At 41.2% G+C, this 21,588-nt stretch overlaps 1 protein-coding gene across 4 annotated transcripts in view; it reads left to right on the top strand.

Moving 5' to 3' along the window:
• Positions 1-21,588, top strand: part of kif21b (kinesin family member 21B) — a 159,092-nt gene that overhangs the window by 97,637 nt on the left and 39,867 nt on the right. For all 4 annotated transcript variants that reach the window (XM_080210033.1, XM_080210034.1, XM_080210035.1 and 1 more), the window contains exons 15-23: positions 16-215; positions 1,873-1,980; positions 4,104-4,172; positions 4,919-5,148; positions 7,362-7,512; positions 10,839-11,030; positions 13,862-13,963; positions 17,150-17,312; positions 20,015-20,075. In XM_080210033.1, coding sequence (XP_080066159.1) covers positions 16-215; positions 1,873-1,980; positions 4,104-4,172; positions 4,919-5,148; positions 7,362-7,512; positions 10,839-11,030; positions 13,862-13,963; positions 17,150-17,312; positions 20,015-20,075 — 1,276 coding nt within the window. The remainder of the gene's footprint in view (positions 1-15; positions 216-1,872; positions 1,981-4,103; positions 4,173-4,918; positions 5,149-7,361; positions 7,513-10,838; positions 11,031-13,861; positions 13,964-17,149; positions 17,313-20,014; positions 20,076-21,588) is intronic.

Here is a 21,588-nt window from a genome sequence, read left to right as displayed (position 1 = left end):
TGATTCTTTGCTCAGGATCTATGGAGTGCAACACAGAAGAGAAAGCCAGCAAGATTAAAGCAGATTATGAGAAGAAACTGAAGGAAATGAATCGAGAGCTCCAGAAGCTGCAGTTAGCACAGAAGGAGCATGCGCGCCTACTGAAGAATCAGACTCGGTATGAACGAGAATTGAGGAAGCTGCAGAGTGAAGTGGCTGAAATGAGGAAAACCAAGGTGACCTTACACATTTCGTTTTGTTAATTTTCTTCTGTTGCTGCTGCATGGACAGCTGCCTGGAATATGCTTTCCAACTTGTGCCTAATTAGTATAAACTAAGTCTGAATATGTGACCGTGAGTGATCACACACACGCACGCATACAGTGACCAATTTGTATGGAAACAGTAAACATCATTTCGACTATGGTAGCTGGTGGGAGAGGGGTAGGTGACATGTTGGTGACTGTTAGAAGTGGCAGAAGGGTGTGTACTGATGACTATTAAGAGCAGGTTATGTTGGTTACTATATCCCCATCAATGAAATCATTCCAACTCTTCCAAAGTGTGCTTACCTTGGCCCTTTAAATAGTTTGGGCAGAATCTCATTATGTGGGTACACATCACACTTACACATGCACGTTGGAGACAGGAAATCTGGACACAAAATGAGGACGACACTTAGCTGATGAATTTGGATGTTCCCACATGTCCAGTGATCGTCCAGGTTTTGAGGCGATTAGTACTCCTCCCCTGCTCAAAACCCACCTCTATTATCATTATTAATATTTTTATTATTTTCATTATCGGTTCTAAAGTATCTTGGGGTTAATGAACCCTTTATTGTGTCGCAACTTCATAACTCACTCTAGTTTCAGATGTATTTTGCTTTATTGTGATAATTTAGTAATAACCACTCCTAATTATCCATTTGTTTTGATTTTTTAATTGTTGTAACTGCAATACTTTTGCTGGTCACACAGATATTACAACCCCAAGCATGCAGCTAAAGCTTCCGCCATTTTGGTTTAATTTTAAAAAGCATTAGCATTGGGTAGTAAACAAGATGTCTGGAAGAGCTGGTCACCCCTCATTTTCTGCTGATCAGGAAGCATACCAGCAAAATTAGCTACTCATGAAAATTGATTCCCATGGTCTTGATACAAAACACTTGCTTGATTTGCTATGAACATGAGAACTAGGAGCAGGAGTAGGCCATCTGACCCCTCAAGCCTGCTCTACCATTCAATAAGATCATGGCTGATCTTTGTGGACTCAGCTCCACCTACCCGCCCACTCACCATAGCTTCATTACTTTTCGAAAATTTATTTACCTTTGCCTTAAAAACATTCAATGAGGTAGCCTCAACTGCTTCACTGGACAGGGAATTCCACAGATTTATACCCCTTTGGGTGAAGAAGTTTCTCCTCAACTCAGTCCTAAATCTGCTTCCCCTTATTTTGAGGCTATGCCCCTTAGTTCTAGTTTCACCTGCCAGCGGAAACACCTTCCCTGTTTCTATCTTATCTATTCCCTTCATAATCTTATATGTTTCTAGAAGATCTCCACTCATTCTTCTGAATTTCAATGAGTGTAGTGGATTCAGTCTCTCATAAGCCAACTCTCTCAACTCTGGAATTAACCTAGTGAATCTCCTCCAGTGCCAGTATATCCTTTCTCTAGTGAGGAGACCAAAACTGTATACAATATTCCAGGTGTGGCCTCGCCAGCATCTTATACAGCTGCAACATAACCTTGCTGGTTGTAAACTCCATCCCTGTAGCAATGAAGGACAAAATTCCATTTGCCTTCTTAATTACCTATGTAATTATTTAGAAGCTCAGTCGTTTCAGTGAAATAATGGTAATACTTTTCCTGGAAACTTTTTTTGTCAGGTAACTCTCATGAAACAGATGAGGGAGGATCAGCAACGAATGAGGATGATTGAAAGCAAGAGAAACCGCGAGATTGCACAATTGAAGAAGGAACAGAGGCGACAAGAAGTAAGTACTGATGAAAGGGATAAGAATTGGCAACAAGATCTGCATTGAAAAATACACTGGAAAGAAGTTCACAAATGAATAACATTAATTAGATAATGGATGTCCTGTGTTACAAATTGCCCAAGCCCCAAACTCTGAAATACCTCCCCTTTAAACATCTTTACCTCCCTATACTCCCATGAGATGCTCCTTCAAATCAACCTCTCTAACGAAATGTTTGCTCAGTCATCCTAATATTGCTGTTTGTGGCTGGTGTGTCAAATTCTGTTTGATGAAACACTTGAGGTAATTTTTCTAGGATAGCACAGTGGTTAGCACTGCTCCCTCACAGTGCCAGGGATTCGGGTTCGATTCTGGCCTCGGGTGACTGTATGGAGTTTGCACGTTCTCTGTGTCTGCATGGGTTTCTTCTGGGTGGCCCAGTTTCCTCCCACAGCCCAAAGATGTGTGGGTTAGGCTGATTGATCATACCCAATTGCCCTTAGCATCAGAGGGATTAGCAGGGTAAATGTATGGAGCTACGGCTTGGGTGGGATTGTTGGCAGTGCAGGCTTGATGGGCTGAATGGCCGCCTCCTGTACTGTAGGGATTCTATGATTCAAGTTAAGACACTAAACAAATGAAAATTGTTGATGCTACACAGTCATCGATATAAACATTGGTTGAGGGGGCAGGGGGTGTCTTCAGTCCTGGGCCCGCTAATTAAATGTAAATTGGAATCTAAATCAGGTCCGCACCAATTTCCAGCGCAGAGCTGATTACTCAAAGTCTTGGAGTCAGAGATACGTAAAAGCTTGTGGCACCCAATAGGGAGCCCGCTAAACGGCATCCAGTAATGTCTCCCAGTCTGTTGCAGTGCTAAAATAGTGTAGCGAGCTGGGAGAATCGCCCTAGCATGTGCGCGCGCACACACACACACACACACACACACCTCCCGCAAAATTGTCTGATGCAGAAGATAAGGATGGCTAATATGTAAATTTGTATGTCTTTCATGGAACATGGGCATTGCTAACTAGTCTAGCATTTATTTCCCATTCCTATTACATTTGAGAAGATGGTGGTGAGCTGCCTTCTTGAACCGCAACTGTCCATGTACTGTGTAAGTACACCCATAGTGCTGTTAGGGAGGGAGTTGTAGAATTTTGACCCAGTTGGTTCAGTAAGTGTTGCTAATATGAGATTGGGGTTAATCTGCTTCAGGAACTCTTAATGCTGATAGTGGGTATCCAGAGTGTTCATGCTGAATGTATCAACAGTGGAACGCTTATCACCAGAAACCTCCGGCTTTATCCGCGGCTGGGATTTTGCAGTGAACTAAGTTTTGGCTGAGCACCAAATTCCCCTTTCTCGTTAGCAGCGGGTGGGTATGGACGAGGCCAGAGAATCCTGTCTTATAACATGCGGGGTAGCTTTAATTTTTAATCTTCTGGTTGAAAACTGCTGGTTGGGAATGCTGCCGCCATAGGTTGGTGGAAAAGAAAATTGGGCAAAATGTTGATTGAAAACCAAATATTTCACCACAGAGGAAAAGAAAATCACCAGTAGAGTTTAGCTCCTGTAGATAACTTTCCCACATGCTCTCATAGCTAGTTTTAGCAAAACCTTTGTAGAAGATAAGACAACAATACCCTGTTACTCAGAGATGGTACATAACGCAGAAGAGTCCAATGTTAATGGAAGTATTACCCATCCTCAACACTGATTCTTCCTACCTAAGTGGCTACCAAATATTTCTTAAGGAACAGTGGAAAAGCAGCTCTTTGGATTGAGTGACATGTAACTGAAGTCATGTAAACCCATTGATAGAAATTTTGGTAGCAATTTCCTCATTGAAAAACGTTTGACCTGACAGGAATTTTCAGATAAATAGAAAACTGTTAAGATTATAGTTTTATTAATATATTACAATTGGTGCTCTTTGAAATGAGAACTGTGGCTCACTTTAGTCTCATTCCAATTGTCTGGATTCAGATTAAAGTTGGAGTGGAAGGTGAGTGGATACAATTATCTTCTATTGTACCTCAATTTACCTTTCAGACAATTTCCAACAAAGTTGGCTCTTTACTCAGTTAGTTCTAAAAGTTTCTGAATCTGAGTGGTTCTGTCTTTTTTAATTTCAGTTCCAAATTAGGTCTTTGGAGTCTCAAAAACGGCAACAAGAAATCGTCCTACGCAGAAAAACGCAAGAGGTATGAATTCACGATTTCAGATAGCAAATAACCAGCTGAGTCAATGCGAGTGTAGTGCACCTTAGAACAGATGTTTTGGTTGCTTTATAACACTATGAAGCAGAAGCCTATGTATGCTGTTCCACTTCTTAAACTGTTAACCTTGTTAGCTTCATAGTTTTTTTTTCATTTATATAGCATTGTGGAAAGTTAGAAGCATTTCTGTGGTGTTGGATCCTCCTAGGTTTTAAATACCTAATAAAAATAGTTATTTATAATCAATTTATAATTCAATAGGTTAATAACTCATGTATAATATTGGGCAAAGGTATTTGACACAAATATACCAAGTATTAGTATGATTATGTCAGACAGACTACCTAGCTTAACTGTGATGTGGGTGTGCCGGTGTTGGACTAAGGTGGACAGAGTAAGAAGTCTCACAACACCAGGTTAAAGTCCAACAGGTTTATTTGGAATCACAAGCTTTCAAAGTGCTTCACTTGTTAAATGAGCAGTGCTCTGAAAGCTTGTGATTTAAAAAAAATACTGTTGGACTTTTACCTAACTTAACTATGGAAGGGAGCAGATGATCAGGCACAATTTAAATTGCGAAGCATCCAGACTGATGGGTTTTGATATTGAAAAAGCGTGCCTTTCAAAGTGAAGTACTTCAGTTAGGAAACCTCAATAAAGAAAGAGATTCCTCTTCTAAAAAATCATCACATCTTATTTAATATTTGTCATTATTCTGTTTTCCTGCTTAGGTTAGTGCTCTCCGAAGACTAGCCAAACCAATGTCCAACCGAGTTGCTGGTCGTGTAAGCCGCAAACAGAATGTTCTGGACTCTGGAACAGAGCTTTCTGCCAGTACCACATCTTCAGAACCAGAATCTGCCTCGAAATCTGTATCTAATATTGTGAGACAGTGGAATCGAAAGTTAAATGCAGCCTGGAATGAGACAGTTTCTGCAGTGAATGGAACAAGGGCAGCGAGGTAATTATGTAGTCAATAACAAAACTTAAAAGGTGAAAAGTAAATCAACAATGATAGGAATTAGTTAATGTAAGAAATATTATGAGATGCACCAAAAGCAGCATCCCACAACAAGAGGACACGAAAAGCATCTGATAATAGTGATTTGGGATTATTCTTTACTTCTCACTACTTCTGCGCATATGACTTATTTAAAAGTTTGCTGGTAAAGGACAGCATTGGCAGATGAACAACATTTGAAATGTAAAACATGTCTTTTTAAAAAATTTTGTCCATTGGTAAAATTGAATAGTTTGAATATGTCAGGGTCAATCAGTTCCTACCTCATTCGAATCTTGGCTCAAACGGGCAACAGAGCTGAATGCTAGAGGTGTGTGTGGCTGCCCTTAACATCAAGGCATCATTTGACCAAGTGTGGCTTCAAGGGGCCCTGGCAAAACTGGAGTCAGTGAGAATCATGAGTAAACTGTCCACTGGTTCAGTCGTACCTAGTACAAAGGAAGATAGTTGTGGTTGTTGCAGGTCAATCAACTCAGTCCTGGGACATCACTGCTGAAGTTCCTCCAGATAGTGTCCTTGGCGTAACTACCTTCGGCTGCTTCATCAATAATCTTCCCTGCATCATGAGGCCAAAAGTGGGGATGTTTGTGGATGGTAGCACAATGTTCTGCACCATTTGCTGATGACTTATTTACTGAAGCAGTCCATGTCCAAATGCAGCAAGACCTGGACAACATCCAGGCTTGGCTGACAAATGGCAGGTAACATTTGTGCTACACAACTGCCAGGCAATAACCATCTGATGCAAGAGAGAATCTAATCATTGCCTCTTGACAAGTAAGAGACTAGGAATCTTGTGGTGAGTAATTCACCTTGTGATTTCCCCAAAGCCTGCCCACTGTCTTCAAGGCACAATCAGGAGCGTAATGTAATATTGTCCACTTGCCTGAATGAGTACAGCTCCAACAGCACTCGAGAAGCTTGATACCATCCAGGACAAAGCAACCCACTTGAATGGCACCCCTTCCATAAATGTTCACTCCCCCCACCGTCAACGCACAGTGGCAGCTGTGTGTACCATCTAGAAGATGCACTGCAGTCACTCACAAAGACTCCTTAGGCAGCACCTTCTAAACCCATGACTGCAACCGTCTAGAAGGACAAGGGCAGCAGACACATGGGAACATCAGCACCTAGAAGTTGCTCTCCAAGTCACTCACCACCCTGACTTGAAAATATATTGCCATTCCTTGGCTGTCACTGGGTTAAAATCCTAGGACTCCCTCCCTATCACCAGTGCAGCAGTGGTTCAAGAAGGCAGCTCATCACTGGCCTTTTCAAGGGCAGTTAGGGATAGACAATAAATGCTGACCTAGCCAAAGACACCCACGTCCCATAAATGAATTAAAAAAACATTGTTTTACTGGCTTCACATAGCATCACAGGCTAAATATTCACATCAACTTTACAGTTGAGTGCAGTATGGCTTGAATTCCATATATTGAATTCTATTTGGAGAAGTTTTATAATAATGAACAGTCACTTTTCATGATAGATAGGTAACTTGATTTGGTAGAGACTGTTGAAAAAACTATGCACTTGTAATTGTTTAAATAACTCAGTAGAATGCTCTGTGAATTGGCTTAATCTGTTCATGCTAAACAATTTACTTGTGTCAAATGGTATAAATTGGATGTCCCCTCATGTGATCTCCCTTTCAATTTCAATTTTCTCTTTTCAGTAGTTCTGAGATAAACTTCATTGGGCACTGGGATTATTTTTGCTTTTCTTTTTGGACCATTTAATTCCTTCCCTAGTTTTGCTTCAGAACATTTAATACATGGAATTAAGTGCATGGCTGACACACAACTTTTTATTGGCTTAAGCATTTGCGATATATACCATCTGGCACAGACTGGATCAAGGGAATGTATGTGAAATAGGGGAAAATGCCCTTGGAGGGACAAGGATTTATCGCGACTACGTTAATTTGATTGCTAATCGATCACATTGCATGAAGTTATATGTACATTGATGGTGCTCTGGTTGAGTCAGTTGTGATTTGCAATATGATAACATGCATTCCACTAAAATAAGTCACACTTTTGACTGTTCCCCCTATCCCAGACACCTACGCCACAATAAGTCTTTTCATTCTTTGCACTGAGAGTTTTCTTTACTGAATTTGTTGACCATTTGTTTTTATTCTGCAGAAAGATCAAGTACCAGAAGAAAGGAGTTGGAGAGGGCTTCTCAAAGACAGCCCGACTAAAATGGCAGGCTCTGGAGTCTAGAATAACCGACATTGTGATGCAGAGGATGACTATTTCCAACATGGAAGCAGATATGAATCGCCTGCTTGGGGTATTCACATTAAGATATTACATAAAAATGTTGAGTAATTCTCAAGGCTGTTGCAGCATTGATTTCCATAAGATCGTAAGATATAAGAGCAGAATTAGGCCATTTGGCCCATCGAGTCTGCTCTGCCATTCAATCAAGGTTTGCCAACCCCATTCTCCCGCCTTTTCCCCCATAACCTTTGATCCCCTTACCAGCCAAGAATCTATCTATCTCTGTCTTAAATATTCTCAATGACTTGATTTCCACAGCCTACTGTGGCAATGAATTCCATAGGTTCACCACTCTCTGGCTGAAGGAATTCCTCCTCATCTCAGTTCTAAAGAGTCATCATTCTGTTCTGAGGCTGTGTCCTTGGATCTGAATCTCTCCTACTAATGGAAACATCTTCCGCATGTCCACTCTGTCCAGACCTTTCAGTGTTCTGTAAGTTTCCCTCTCACCTTTCTAAACTTCATCAAGTACAGACCCAGAGTCCTCAAACACTCCTCGCACATCAAGCTTTTCCATCCTGGGATTATTCTTGTGAACCTCCTCTGGACCTGTCCAAGGCAAGCACATCCTTTCCTAGATATGGGGCCCAAAATTGCTCACAATAATGTGTCTGTTGTAACTTGTCCACAGACGCTAAAACAAATTTATGCTTGGGCACATGCACAGTCACACTGCTGTATATTTAAATGATTGTATGGCTGCTTTAAGAGCTAATCATGTGATTTGGTGGAGATGCCAGCGGGATTTCAGAACCTTCTGTTTTTAGTTTCAGTTTGTACTCCGTGCAGGCGCTGAGAGATGCTATTGCGGCCAGACCACATGCACAAACTGCAAATTGGCTGATGCGAGAATCTCCCGGCCTGTTCCACTAAAACTAGCACAGCTGGATGGGAGAATCATGGCAACTTTTTCCTTTTCTGTTTACCAACTAAATTGTGTTGAATTCCAATAAGTTTTACCACGAAGTGCCTCGTTTCTCTTCGGTTGATGTCTAAGACTGACAGCAGCTCATTCCCCAGGTTTGGCCTTGTTCACACTATTTTTGGGATTCTGAATTGCCATCTTGCTATCATATGGGAGATCTAAGCAGCTAGTTCCCCAACCGCCACCCCCTTATACACACACACATTTCAGTATTTCCTTCAACACATACTTTTTTCTTTGATCTCTATATTGTCTTAACCAATCTCTTTAGAAATGCATTCTCCCTAGAATTAAGTTTATTTATTAATTTGAGCGCTTAAGCTTTTAAGAAAAATAAGCTTACTCTATCTTTAACTTATTTACTTACACCTTTCATAACCTGTAAATATCCCCCTTTGAACTAAAACAATTTAATTGAAAACTATTTCAGTTACTGCTTTATGTAAAATTGTGGTTGAAGTTCCTGTTGGTTCATTGACGCATCAAAACCAACTTCTTGCTGTTGGTTTTAGTCTCTTACATTCAGCTTATCTCACTCCAATAATCAGACCGACAACCCACTCCAACAGTCTGTCTTCCAGTATATAAGAAATATGACAGTGATATTATCAAAATAAAAAAGTTCTTGTGTTCTTGACCGCTCAGAAATCCACAAGTTTCTCTTTGAGTTGTAACTTTGTGAATATGGCATCTCGCTTTCTAGCTCACCATTGATATACAATAACCTGAAGTTGCTTTTGGCATTGTACATTTTTTTGAACTTTTACTCCATATTAAAGCTACAAAGCCAATGTGCAGAGTGGACAGTCAAGCCCTTAATTCATCTCTTTGCTTGCTCCAAAAACGAATTCAAAATCCAATTCATAATTCCCATAAGAGAGACATAGAAAGATCTGACATGGAAAGGCATTGCACCCTATCTTTGGGTTTCATCTGATGCTTGTTTTTAACCGAAAGGCCAATTTAAAAAAAATTGCTCAATTCTTAAAATTACAAAGCCAGTGCTCAGAATGAACAGGGCAGACCCGAGTGCATCTCTTTGCTTGCTCCAAAAACCAAATTTAAATAGAATTCATTTCATGGTCCTCACATGAGAGACATACGAGATCCAAGCTGACAAGAAAAGGTTTTGCACCTGACATAGGCCCTGATCTGATAAAGGCCTATTTTTTATTTGCAAAAATGTCCTTTATTCACATAAAATCTAAAGACATTTTTACAGTCCTTCAGTCTGATTGGTTAAGGAATTGCACAGTGGCTTGCCCTGTTTACTCGTGTCCCAAGTACCCAGTTACTGCAAGATTACCTGTTCACGCACTATCAGCAACTTGGGCTGTAAAATGTCATTGCAGTTAAACAGGCAAGGGGAGGTCTAACTAATTGTGTTGCCCCAAAAGTGTCAACTTTTGTGCAGTTAGGCACACTGGTAAAATAAAAACACATGTTAATGTTTGAAGTGAGTAGCTTTCAAAGGTCGAGTTGCTTAAAACGCAGCAATTTGAGATTAACGAGAATCAGCTAATGGAGTTGCTGCCTCATTTTCAGCTGTATTATTGGGGAATGTGGTTTATGGATTGTTACTGTCTACCAAAAGTAAATGGTGAGTACGAACTCAAATTAGCTTGAACAAAATCAACTTCAACTGTCCAAAATCCCCAGTGTGTTGCCTGTGTGGCAATGCAAACAGTGGGGACCACATGGAGAAAGTTAAGATCTTGATGAAACCAGAAACATGACAAACTGAACCACAGACATGTCAGCAACTTTGACTTTATTTTACACAAGAAAGGGAAGGAATTGCGACATATGAACAAGGTAACTGACTGACATGGCAATCTCATGCTAGTTTGACTTAGCCCAGTAGATAAATTAGGTTTCAGAGAACAGTTATCCACTCCAAACTAGAACTTTAATGGCAAACTGAGACTGCTAATGGCGTACTTATGGGAGACAGGAAGCCTCAGTTTCCACATGTTAAGAGGTGTTCTCTCACCAAAGCGATGGTAAGTTTTGAAGGAATTTTTTTTTCCTTTCCCACCCACTGGAGTAAAAAACCAAATTAATACATTAAAACCATTAGACGTAAAAGCCTCTGATCTACATGCATTATTAATGTGGAAACTGCTGAACCATTGGTTAAAGCTAATTACACTAATATTCTTTATGAGAAGATCTGTTGAATTTGAGTACCCAGAAATTGACATTTGACTGTTTTGAAGTGTAGCATTACAATATATTATACTGATGTTCAAAATGTGTTCCAGATTTCATTCATGAAGATGAATGCCTATATTAGTCAATAGAAATGAATTTTGTAATGGCAGAAAATAATGGGGAAGTTCTTTTGCTTCACCTTTATCAAGTGCCATAGAATTCAAATCAAAATATTAAAGTCCGAAATTCTTTTGTAGAAACGAGAGGAATTAATTGGCCTGCAGGAAGTGCTACTTGGGAAAAGGGAACGGATTCTAAAGGAAAATCCAGAAGATAAGTCCATCCAGGAAATAAATGAGGAACTTGAAGCCTTGAAGGCGAATATTGACTACATTAATGACAGTATTTTTGAATGCCAAGCTACCATAATGCAGATCGAGGAGACCAAGGTATTCTGACTAAGATGTTCTGGAGTGGGGTAGGGCATATAACACTCGGTTTAGCATCTGAAACAGGCACCTGCATTGAAGACGTGTACAAATAAAAAGGAGAATAACTGAAAATGTAAAGCAGCAAAGAGAGTTCTGAAACACGCAGCAGTCAATTAGCATCTATGCAGAGAACAAGCATGTTGATGTTTCAGAAGCAAACCTCGTCAGGTTCTGACTTGCTTTGCAGTTGCATTGTGAAACTGAGCCAAGTAAGGAGATACCAAAAGCTTGGTCAAAGGGATGTGTTTTAAGAAATAACTTGAAGCAAGAAAGTCAGTTGGAGAAGTGGAGAGGTGTGGGAAAGGAGTTTCAGATTTGGGGTCCATTGCCAATGGTGGAGCAATTATAAATTTGGATTGCAGAAGAAACCAAAATTAGCGCAACAAAGATATCTTGGAGGGTTGTGGGTTGGAGGAGATTAGACAGGTATAGAGGGGGAAACAATGGAGGGATTTGAAAAATAGATCAGAATTTTAAAAACAAGCAGCTGGGCTGGGAGCTAATGTCAGCCAGTAAGCTTAGAGGTGATGGGAGCTGGGGACTTGTCCATGGGTTAAGACCTGGGCAGCAGATGTTTGGATGTCTTCACATTTACAGAGGTAGCATGTGAGAGACCAGCCCGGAATGCTTTCTAATATTCAAGGCGAGAGGAAAAGAGGCATGGATTTCAGACGCAGATGGGAGCAGAGACGGAGACAGAATTGAGTGATGTTACAGAAGTGGAAGTGGGCAGTCTTGCTAATATTCTGAATGTTAGGTCAAAAGCTCATCTGGGGATCAAGGGTGTGAACAGATTTGCTTAGTTTCAGACTGTTACTAAGGAAGGGGATGGAGCCAAGAGCTAGGGAATGGAGTTTGGAATGGCAACTGAAAACAGTGGCTTCAGTCTTCCCAATATTTAATTGGAGCAAATTTTTGCTTATCAAGTAAGCAATCCAATAATTTAGTAACAATGAAGGAGTCAGCGGGGTGGTGGTGAGGGATAGCCAGGTGTCATCAATGTACATGTGAAAATAAACATTGTGCCTTCGGATGATGTCACCAAGCGGCATCATAAAGATCGGAAATCAGAGAGGGGGCATGGATAGATCCTTGGGTGGACATCAGAGTAATAGTGTGTGAATAGGCAGAGAAGACATTGCAAGTGATTGTTGGGCTACTTCTCTGGGAAAATGTGATTAAGTGAGGTGATGGGGGAATGGCAGGACTGAAATGGAAACATGAGAAGTTGGCTAAGTGAAAAAGGAGGGTCTAGCAAGCTGACAAGAAAAAGCAGGTTTACGCCAAGAGCGCAGATTAATTGCTAGAAGCCTGATAGTACTTGAACACATTTGTTACCTTTCAAAAAACACAAAGTAAAGATGGCAAGTGCTAATGCTACTGATTTTTAATGTGTTTTGCTACTCTTAGCGGCTGTTTTTAAAAGGAAGCTGAAAGGATTCAAGCCTGATTAAATGTGGGAAAGTGTCATCATTTGAATAGCCTGCACTGAATTAAAACATCATGCCTTTGTTTTGTAAACCATGTGAAACTTAGCTTGGCTCAATCCACTATTGCTGTGGTTATTAAATCAAATTATCTATAAAATCTTGCACTTTCAACTTCACCTTTTCAGTATTATATGGTTAAGCAGGAAAGGGTGGGTTGTGTGTGGAGGAGGGGGGGGAAATGAACCAAGTACTTATTGCAAGTTCCTAATGGCCTATTGATTTTCCATGAGGCCTGTTTGCTTAGCAGAGCAAGGTATTAAAGAGCAATGATTACGCTCTGAATAACACCAAAAATTTGAAGGAACGTTACCCTTAAAGAACCTAATCCAGGATTAGCCGTGAGTGACTAAAAAGGAAGGGCACCTGAGTTCCTGATGCTAGTGTTTGTTGTTGCATCTCTGAGAATTCCTTCACTTTTAAACTGGGTGCTGGAAATTGTAACAAATAACCCAATCAACAGTGTAGAATTCACTGACTTTTAATGCAATCTATTTTAAGGAAAGTGGTGATAACTGAAAGAAAAGAAGCAAGACTTGTACTTACTAGCGTAGGGCAACTTCTGCAATCTGTGGGTGCCCCAGAGTGTTTCACAGCCAACAATGTAACATTGAAATTTTGTCACTGTTGTACTGTAGGGAACTTCAGACTTTGGGTTGGTGAGGTTGCCCAAAAATTTCACTTAAGTTAACTTGTGAAATTTGCAAATGCCCAAAGATAGGTCGGTTGCTTGTTGGGAACTTGAAGGGCAATGATCCAAAACTGCAGAACAATATCATTTGAGTGACTTGACTTGATTTATTATTACATGTACATAGTGAAAAGCATTGGCTCTTCCGCGCTATACAGACGAAGCATACTATTCATAGAGAAGGAAAGGAGAGGCTGCAGAATGTAGTGTTACAGTCGTAGCTGGGGTGTACAGAAAGATCAACTTAATGCAAGGTAGGCCCATTCAAAAGTCTGACAACAGCAGGGAAGAAGCTGTTCTTGAGTTGGGTGGTACGTGACCTCAGATTTTTCTATTCCTTTCCCGACGGAAAAAGGTGGAAGAGAGAATGACCGGGGTTCGTGGGATCCTTAATTATGCTGGCTGAGTAAACGGATGGGAGGCTGAAACAAAATCGATGTATGTACAAAGGTCTCAGATCTCATCGTCCTGATTTATTGTGGGCATTCTGCAGGCCAATCTGGTGACCAGCAATTATATCATCTAATGGAGAACTAAAAATCATTGTATACATTGGCTCCTCGGTGTCCTCACCAGTGTTTTGTATTAAATTCTCTCACTTTGTTTTGCAGGATGAAATTAATTCAACAGACACATCCGTTGTCATTAGTTCGTGTTCCTTGGCTGAAGCACGCCATCTGCTGGATCACTTTCTTAAAATGTCTATCGATAAGGTGAGAGGTTCATCTACAACTTATTTTTCTATCTGTAGAATAGTACCACTGATTAACTGTCTCCAAGGGCTGTAAACCGGTCAGAAAAAAAATAATTTGTATTGTAGCCACCTAGTTTCAGTCTTTCCTGTCACTCCATCACTCCTTGATCTGATGCATTTCTGTGATACGAGCCAATGTTATCCCTGAACAGATGGTTATTTCAGCTGGTTCATGCCAATGATAGCGGTCTGAAGCAGCTCTGGTATCTTTATTTTCCATATAGTGACATGTGATGAACTGCAAAGTACATATTTGTTTTGTTTTATGATGAAGCCACACCAAGTGCATTATTTATTCCAAGGTACATTTGGGATGAACCTGTGCTTTTCAGCATTTACTCATTTGTACAGTATGTTTGAGATCCCATAAAGAACTGACATGACTTTATGTTGGGTGCAGAGCAATCTTTTATAAATTAATATATCGGTAACACAGTAGTTAGCACTGCTGCTACACAGCGCCAGGGACCCGGGTTCAATTCCCACTTTGAGTCACTGCCTATGCAAAGTCTGCACGCTCTCCTAGTGCCTGCGTGGGTTTCCTCCGGATGCTCTGGTTTCCTCCCGCAATCTGAAAGGCATGCAGGTTAGGTACATTAACCATGCTAAATTCTCCCTCAGTGTACCTGAACAGGTGCTGGAGTGTGGCGACTAGGGGATTTTCACAGTAACTTCATTGCAGTGTTAGTGTAAGCCTATTTGTGACACTAATATATTAATAAATGTCCTCACAAGGTGGTTCCTCCATTAGCCCAGTAGCCTGAGCAGTGTAGACCAAGAAGGTCCCAGGTTAAGGTGACTTACCTGATCTAAATGATGGCCATAGTACTAAAATTGCCTGTAGTGTCACATTGACCCTAACTTATACTTCTGATCAACTTCTACTAAACCCTAGCTGGATGAGTATATATTAGGATAAGGCAGAACTGGACTTATACATGATGTCCAGAGGCTGGAGTATCCTGCTGACTTGTGAAGGGAAATTTTAACACTCAAAGGGGAAGCAACTGGGGCGCATGGTCCACCTGCCCTGGAGCATGTAGAAGATCTGGCCCATATTAATGACAAGGTCTCACATACATCCTGCCAGCCAACTGCCCACTCAACACAGGCGGCTAGTTGATCACAGGCAGGAAAAAACTGAGACTGCCCATTGGAAGTGGGCTAAGTCATGACATGCAGAGGTTTGATGGGGTCTCACTGGTGGGGAGAGGACAGAAACCAGTATAACAGAGATGCAGATGTTCATTGTGGGGCCTAGACAAGTTCCTTATGACCCCAAAGTTTAAGTTTAAACTTGCCTTTAAAGCATGAGGGGAAGAGATAGAGTAGACAAGATAAAATTGTTTCCCTTGGTGGAGAATTCTAGAACTAGTGTATATTGATATAAGATCAATGGCAGTAGGTGTTGAGTTGGGGGGGGTGGGGGGTGGAGGTGGTGGAGCGGCGGTGCGCGTGAGGGAAAAACGGGTGATGGGTGTCTGAAATTTGCTGCCTGAATTGGTGGTGGATGTAGAGACTCTGAATTCTTTTAACAAGTATCTGGATCGGCACCTGAAATACTGTAAGCAACAGGGGTATGGGCTGGATGTTGAAAGGTGGGATTAAAAAGGGCATCTGAATGTCCTTTGGCTGGCATGGAAAAGATGGGTTCCGTGTTGTAACTTTTCGATGGTTCTATGATTCACACTGATTTTGTTAAATGGAGCATTTAATAGATAGATGACTGTGACATTGAAAGTCATTTGGTATTTGTGCGACTGTTCTCAAATTGATGTTTGTAAGAGGTGAAGATAAAGAATTGATAAATGGAGGGGAAAAAGAGAACAACATGTTTATGAAAAATAAATAAAATGTAGCCTTGGCTGCTGATTTTTATAGGCTCTGTTTGAAATATTCATTCCCCAAGGTAGAATGTCAGCATTACAAAGTCATATTTCCTCTTAATATTTAGTGAATTATTAATAACATGTATACAATTTGAAATCAGGAAGAAAGACTATATTGCGAGCAATTCCCCTATTGGCTAATAACCTGATTAGGCACTCCCAATATGCAGCAATGCTGGGAGGACTGGTTAGGAATTTTTGGACCTACAATGCCTGATCTCTCTCTCTGGTTAGAAGTAGAAAATTAAGAGCACCATTCCCTTGATTTGCCAAGGATGATCATTGCTTGGATGCCAGGAACATCTTATTGGGCAGTCAGCTAGATGAAGGACATCATGGGTTGCTTTGGAGTATTGTGAGCAGTTTTGGACCCCATATCTAAGGAAGGATGTGTTGGTCTTGGAAAGGGGTCCAGAGGAGGTTCATAAGAATGATCTCTGGAATGAAGAGCTTGTCATATGAGGAACGATTGAGCACTCTGGGTCTGTGGGAGTTTAGAAGGATGAGGGGGGAATCTTACTGAAACTTACAGGATACTGCGAGGCCTGGATAGAATGGACGTGGAGAGGATGTTTCCACTGGTAGGAAAATCTGGAACCAGAGGGCACAACCTCAAGCTGAAAGGACAATCCTTTAAAACTGAGATGAGGAGGAATTTCTTCAGCCAGAGAGTGGTGAATATGTTTAACTCTTTGCCGCAGAAAGCTGTGGAGGCCAAGTCATTGAGTACTTTAAGACACAGATAGATAGGATTCTCAATTGATAAGGGGATCGGGGGTTATGGAGAAAAGGCAGGAGAATGGGGATGATTAAAAAAAAAGCAGCCATGATTAAATGGCGGAGCAGACTTGATGGGCCGAGTGGCCTAATTCTGCTCATATGTCTTATGGCTAGAGATAAAGGATATCATGGATTGCTATGTGACATTGCATGCTAATCAGTCTTTAAATATATTTGGATTATTTAATTAATTACATGGACAAGTAAGAAACCACTGTAAAATGACAATCTGAGGCTCTGTAGTTCCTGAGATGTGATTAAAATTCAAATTGGAAATTTTATTGATGTTGGTGTAGCAGTTTAGCAGCTGTAATGAAGGAAACCGTTCTGTGCATTAGTTTCAGATATGGAGTGGCAGAGCAGAGTATCATCCTAATGAGTCCCTTGAAGCCTCACATAAATGATCTGGGATAAATTCAGAAGCTGAAGCATTTTTTTTATATTGTCTTGCACTCTTCCGTTGTTTTCAATTGCAGGGCATGCAGGTGGCTCAAAAAGAGGCCCAGATCAAGCTGTTGGAAGGTCGATTAAAGCAAATAGATGTGATGGATTCTGTTCCAACTCAGCTGATTAACATGTTAAGGGAAAAAGCAGAATCCATTCCTGAACTCCAGACATTACTTCAAAGTGTCTCGCAAGGTAATGTGCGCTTGCTTGACTGAGCACAACGTCTCTTGGGGTTTACGTGTTTTAGAATTAAGTATTTATAAATGGCGATAAGATTTATAGTTTGCATCTCTTATCCCATGATTCCACACTTGGTTACTTTAATTTTTCATCGCAGCTGTTTGAACTGGGAGAGGCTGAAGAACTTTGCAACCATCTTCAGCTGGAAGTGCCGAGCTCATGATCCATCGTGGCTTCCTTTTTGAGCTCCCCAGCATTGTAGATGCTAGTCTTCAGTTAGTTTGGTTCACTTCGCTTGATATCAAGTGCAGGATTCTCTGGCCATGCTCACCTCAAAACCGGAGAATCCTACCTGCGGTCAATAGCATATCTGCTGCCCCCATCTCTTCATACAACACTCCACCCGCTGCCCCCCCAGCCCCTACATTTCCTGTGCTGTGTGGTACAGGAGAATTCTGGCCATAATGTCTGAAGGCAGTGGATACAGTAAAGGCCATAGACCCCAAAAGCATCTGGCCTGTACTACTAGACAAAGTGCTCCAGAATTAGCTGCCCCAAGCTGTCCCAATACAGATAACACACTTCACTTGTCCAAGTGTGTGGAAAATTGCCTTAGTATATCCTGCCCACAAAATGCAGGACATAACAAATCTGGCCCATTACTCCTGTCCCGTCAGTCTACTGTTGTCATCAACAAAATGGTGGAAGGTGTCATGAACAGTGTTTCAAGTGACACTTACTCAGTAATCTGTGCACCAGTGCTCAGGTTGGATTCTGCCAGGGCTGCTCAGCTGCTGACCTTATTACAGCCTTGGTCCAAACGCGGACAAAATGACTGAATTCCAGAGCTGTGGTGAGAATGACTGCCTTTGACATTAATGTAGCATTTGACCAAGTTTAGCATCAAGGAGCCCTAGCAAAACTGAGGTCAAGAACCAGTGATAAACTCTCTGCTGGTTGGAGTCATACCTAGCACAATGGAAGATGGTTGCGTTGTTGGGGACCGATCATCTCCCAGTACGTTACTGCAGCAGATCCACAGGGTAGTGCTATTGCTCAACCATATTTAGCTGCTTCATCAAAGGCTTCCCCTTCATAAGGTCAGAGGTTTGCTGATGATTACACAGCATGTTCAATTCCATTCAAAACTGCTGAGATAACAAAGTTGCCCATGTCCGTATGTAGCAAAACCCAGACAAAATTCAGGCTTGGGTTAATAGGTGGCAAGTAACATTTGTGTCAGACAGGTGTCAAGCAATGACCATCTCCAACAGAAGAGAATTTAGCCTTCACTCATTTGACATTTGATGGGCAGCCTATGCTGATTTCCCCACTGTCAACATCCTGGGGATTACCATTGACCAGAATTTTAACTGAACCAGTCCATATTAATCACAAGAGGACAGATCAGAGGCTGGGAATTCTGTCACAAGTGACTTGCCTCCGACTCCCCAAAACTCCAATGACCCCAAGTCAGGACTGTGATGGAGTACAAAAACAGAAAATGCTGGAAAATCTCAGAAGATCTGACAGCATCTGCGGTGAGGGAATGGAGCCAACGTTTCGAGCCTAGATGACCCTTTGTTTCAGATTCCAGTATCTGCAGTATTTTGCTTTTATCTCAGTGTGATGGAATGCTCTTGCCAGGAAAAGTTCAGCTCCAACAACACTCGGAGCTCAACGTCATCCAAGGCAAAGTAGCCCTTTTGTCAGCACTTCATTTATCATATTGAACATTCATTCCTTCCACCATCAGCACGCAGTGGCTGCAATTCTTACAAGAAGCACTGTAGCAACTTGCCAAGGCTAATTTGACCGCACCTTCCAAGCACACCTCTATAACTCAGCAGGTGCATAGGGTGTAAATTCCTCTCCAAATCTCACACCATCCTGACTTGGGAATATAATTTCCTTCACTATCATTTGGTCAAAGTCCTAGCACCTCCCCTCCCTAACAACACTTCAGTATACCTACAAAACAGTAAGGTACATCTTCTGGTTCTGCCTGTCGCAGAAACCATCACAGGTGGGGCAGAAAACTTGACAGAACATTGAAAGATCCATTGCCCTTGGGAGGGCATTTCCAGTCTTGGGACAGGCAGAACCAGAAAGTCATGCCCACGGACGACAGCAGTTCAGGAAGGTGGCTCCCCACCACCTACTCGAGAAAGGTCAGGGATGGGCAACGATTGCTGGCTTCACATCCATGATTGAATTAAACAAAGCATGGCAGTGACAGTAACAAGTGAACAATACGCTGTTAGCATAGTAAACAAAAGATTTTGTTTTGTGGGGCATTGATTTGAAATTGGTAGATCAGGGAATTGATCATTTGGCAGGGTATGAATCAAGTAAGCGGTACTGTATGTACAAGTGCTCAGCAAATTCCAATAAAATCTGACATGTATATACAAATAAATGGAACTTAAATCTAAGGGCTGTCATGGTTCTTCAAAGATTTAAAAAAGGAAAGACTTCTCTCCACTTTTCGAATGCACAACTTTCTTGACTTCAGTTCTGAGTGCATTCCCATTTTACAAATAGGAAAAAGGCCTGAGGTTCTGCTTTGGTTCATACACACCAAGTAACAAAACCCACAGGACTAATGATACAAGGGCATTGTTTACATGGGTGAATTATGGGACAGAGTCTGAATGAGAATGTCAAATTGAACAATCAGCTGTTCTTCATGATCTAACCTTTGTGACTTTCAGAAAATGGAGAGCTCAGCAGTGATGATGAAACATCCGAGTGCAGCTCTGGGCTAGATAGCAGGTAAGCTTTTGATAAGTGCTTATAATAAACTTCATTATTCATAGCTAACTTTTTTAACTGAAGTCCCCTCCTAATATTATATAGCTACAGCTAATCAACTGCACCAAACAAGAATCAGGTGGATAATGTTGTTTTGGGAGTGTTAGTAATAGATCAGTACAAATAGCAAACTTGAGAATGTACGTGCAGCCCTTCCAGTGAATTGGTTAAAACAGCAAGTAGCTACAAGTCAGGAAGATCCCAGGTTAGAATTCAGCCATAGCAATAGCATGGGTATCGCAATTTTCTTTGGCACTTGTGGGATGGAAGATGTGCAGAAATGATCCAAGGTCCCTGCTCTTATTGCTAACCAGCTAATTTGATGGTTGTGTGCATGGCTAGGTGTGAATTGCGATGGTGATAGTAGGTTATTTGTTAGTCACAAGTAGGCTTACATTAATACTGCAATGAAGTTACTGTGAAAATCCCCTAATCGCCACACTCCAGCACCTGTCCAGGTACACCGAGGGAGAATTTAGCACAGCCAATGCACCGAACCTGCACGTTTTTGGACTGTGGGAGGAAACGGGAGTACCCAGAGGAAATCCACGCAGACATGGAGAGAATGTGCAAACTCCACACAGATAGTGACTCAAGCCAGGAATCGAACCTGGCACTGTGAGGTAGCAGCGCTAGCCACTGTGCGACTGTGCCTCCCCACACTTGGGGCCAAGTTTGGATACTGTAGTCAAAAGTGTTTGCTGATGCTCTCCACTTAACCTTACAAATGAAGAATGGTCATTTGAATGTGGAACAAGCGACCTCATGCCCTGAGAACCATATTTCCAACATGGATGGGAGGGAAAGGAAAAACACTTAAAATGTTTCCATTCAGAAATTCAGCAATATTTTATTTAATGTCTAAATTATTCTGAAATGTTGATGTGCTGGCTTCTAACATGAGTTTCCTACAGGAAAAAAAGAAAGTAAAAGTTGATTTGAGTAAAATAATGAAGGATTTGAATGAACATGATTGCCTCAGTTAAGCTTATTGCTTATATTGCTAACATCCCAAGAAGTGTTTTGATTGCAAAATAGTTTACATTGTTTTCAAGTATTTGAGTATATTTTAATGTTGCTGGTAAATGAGAAGACCTTTTAATATCAAGCATACTATGGTTTTTACTGTGGGCTATAAAGTATTCCTAAGAACCTCATATGTTATTCCTCTGCTGAGTGCCAATAATAAGTTTACTGAGGCCTAGGCCATCTCTGATGTTTCTCCTTGATTGCTAATGCTGCTGTTGTGCAATGAACCTAGTTGGAAATTGATCTTATCTCTACCAGATTAATGGCATTAATCTGTCACCTACACAATGGAAGCCTGTTTCATATTTTCAGTGCACGTGCATTACAAATAAAAAGCACTTGCCGTTTGAGCTGATATCAGCTGACAGAAATCATTGGCACAATTCTGGCCAGATATTTTTTAAGTTTATGCTAGATAAAGCCGAAAGCTGGCCATGTGACAATT

This window comes from Carcharhinus amblyrhynchos, chromosome 22, assembly GCF_965287045.1.
Source record: "Carcharhinus amblyrhynchos chromosome 22, sCarAmb.v2.hapA, whole genome shotgun sequence".
Classification (NCBI taxonomy): domain Eukaryota; kingdom Metazoa; phylum Chordata; class Chondrichthyes; order Carcharhiniformes; family Carcharhinidae; genus Carcharhinus; species Carcharhinus amblyrhynchos.
This window is presented reverse-complemented; position numbering and strand designations above follow the sequence as displayed.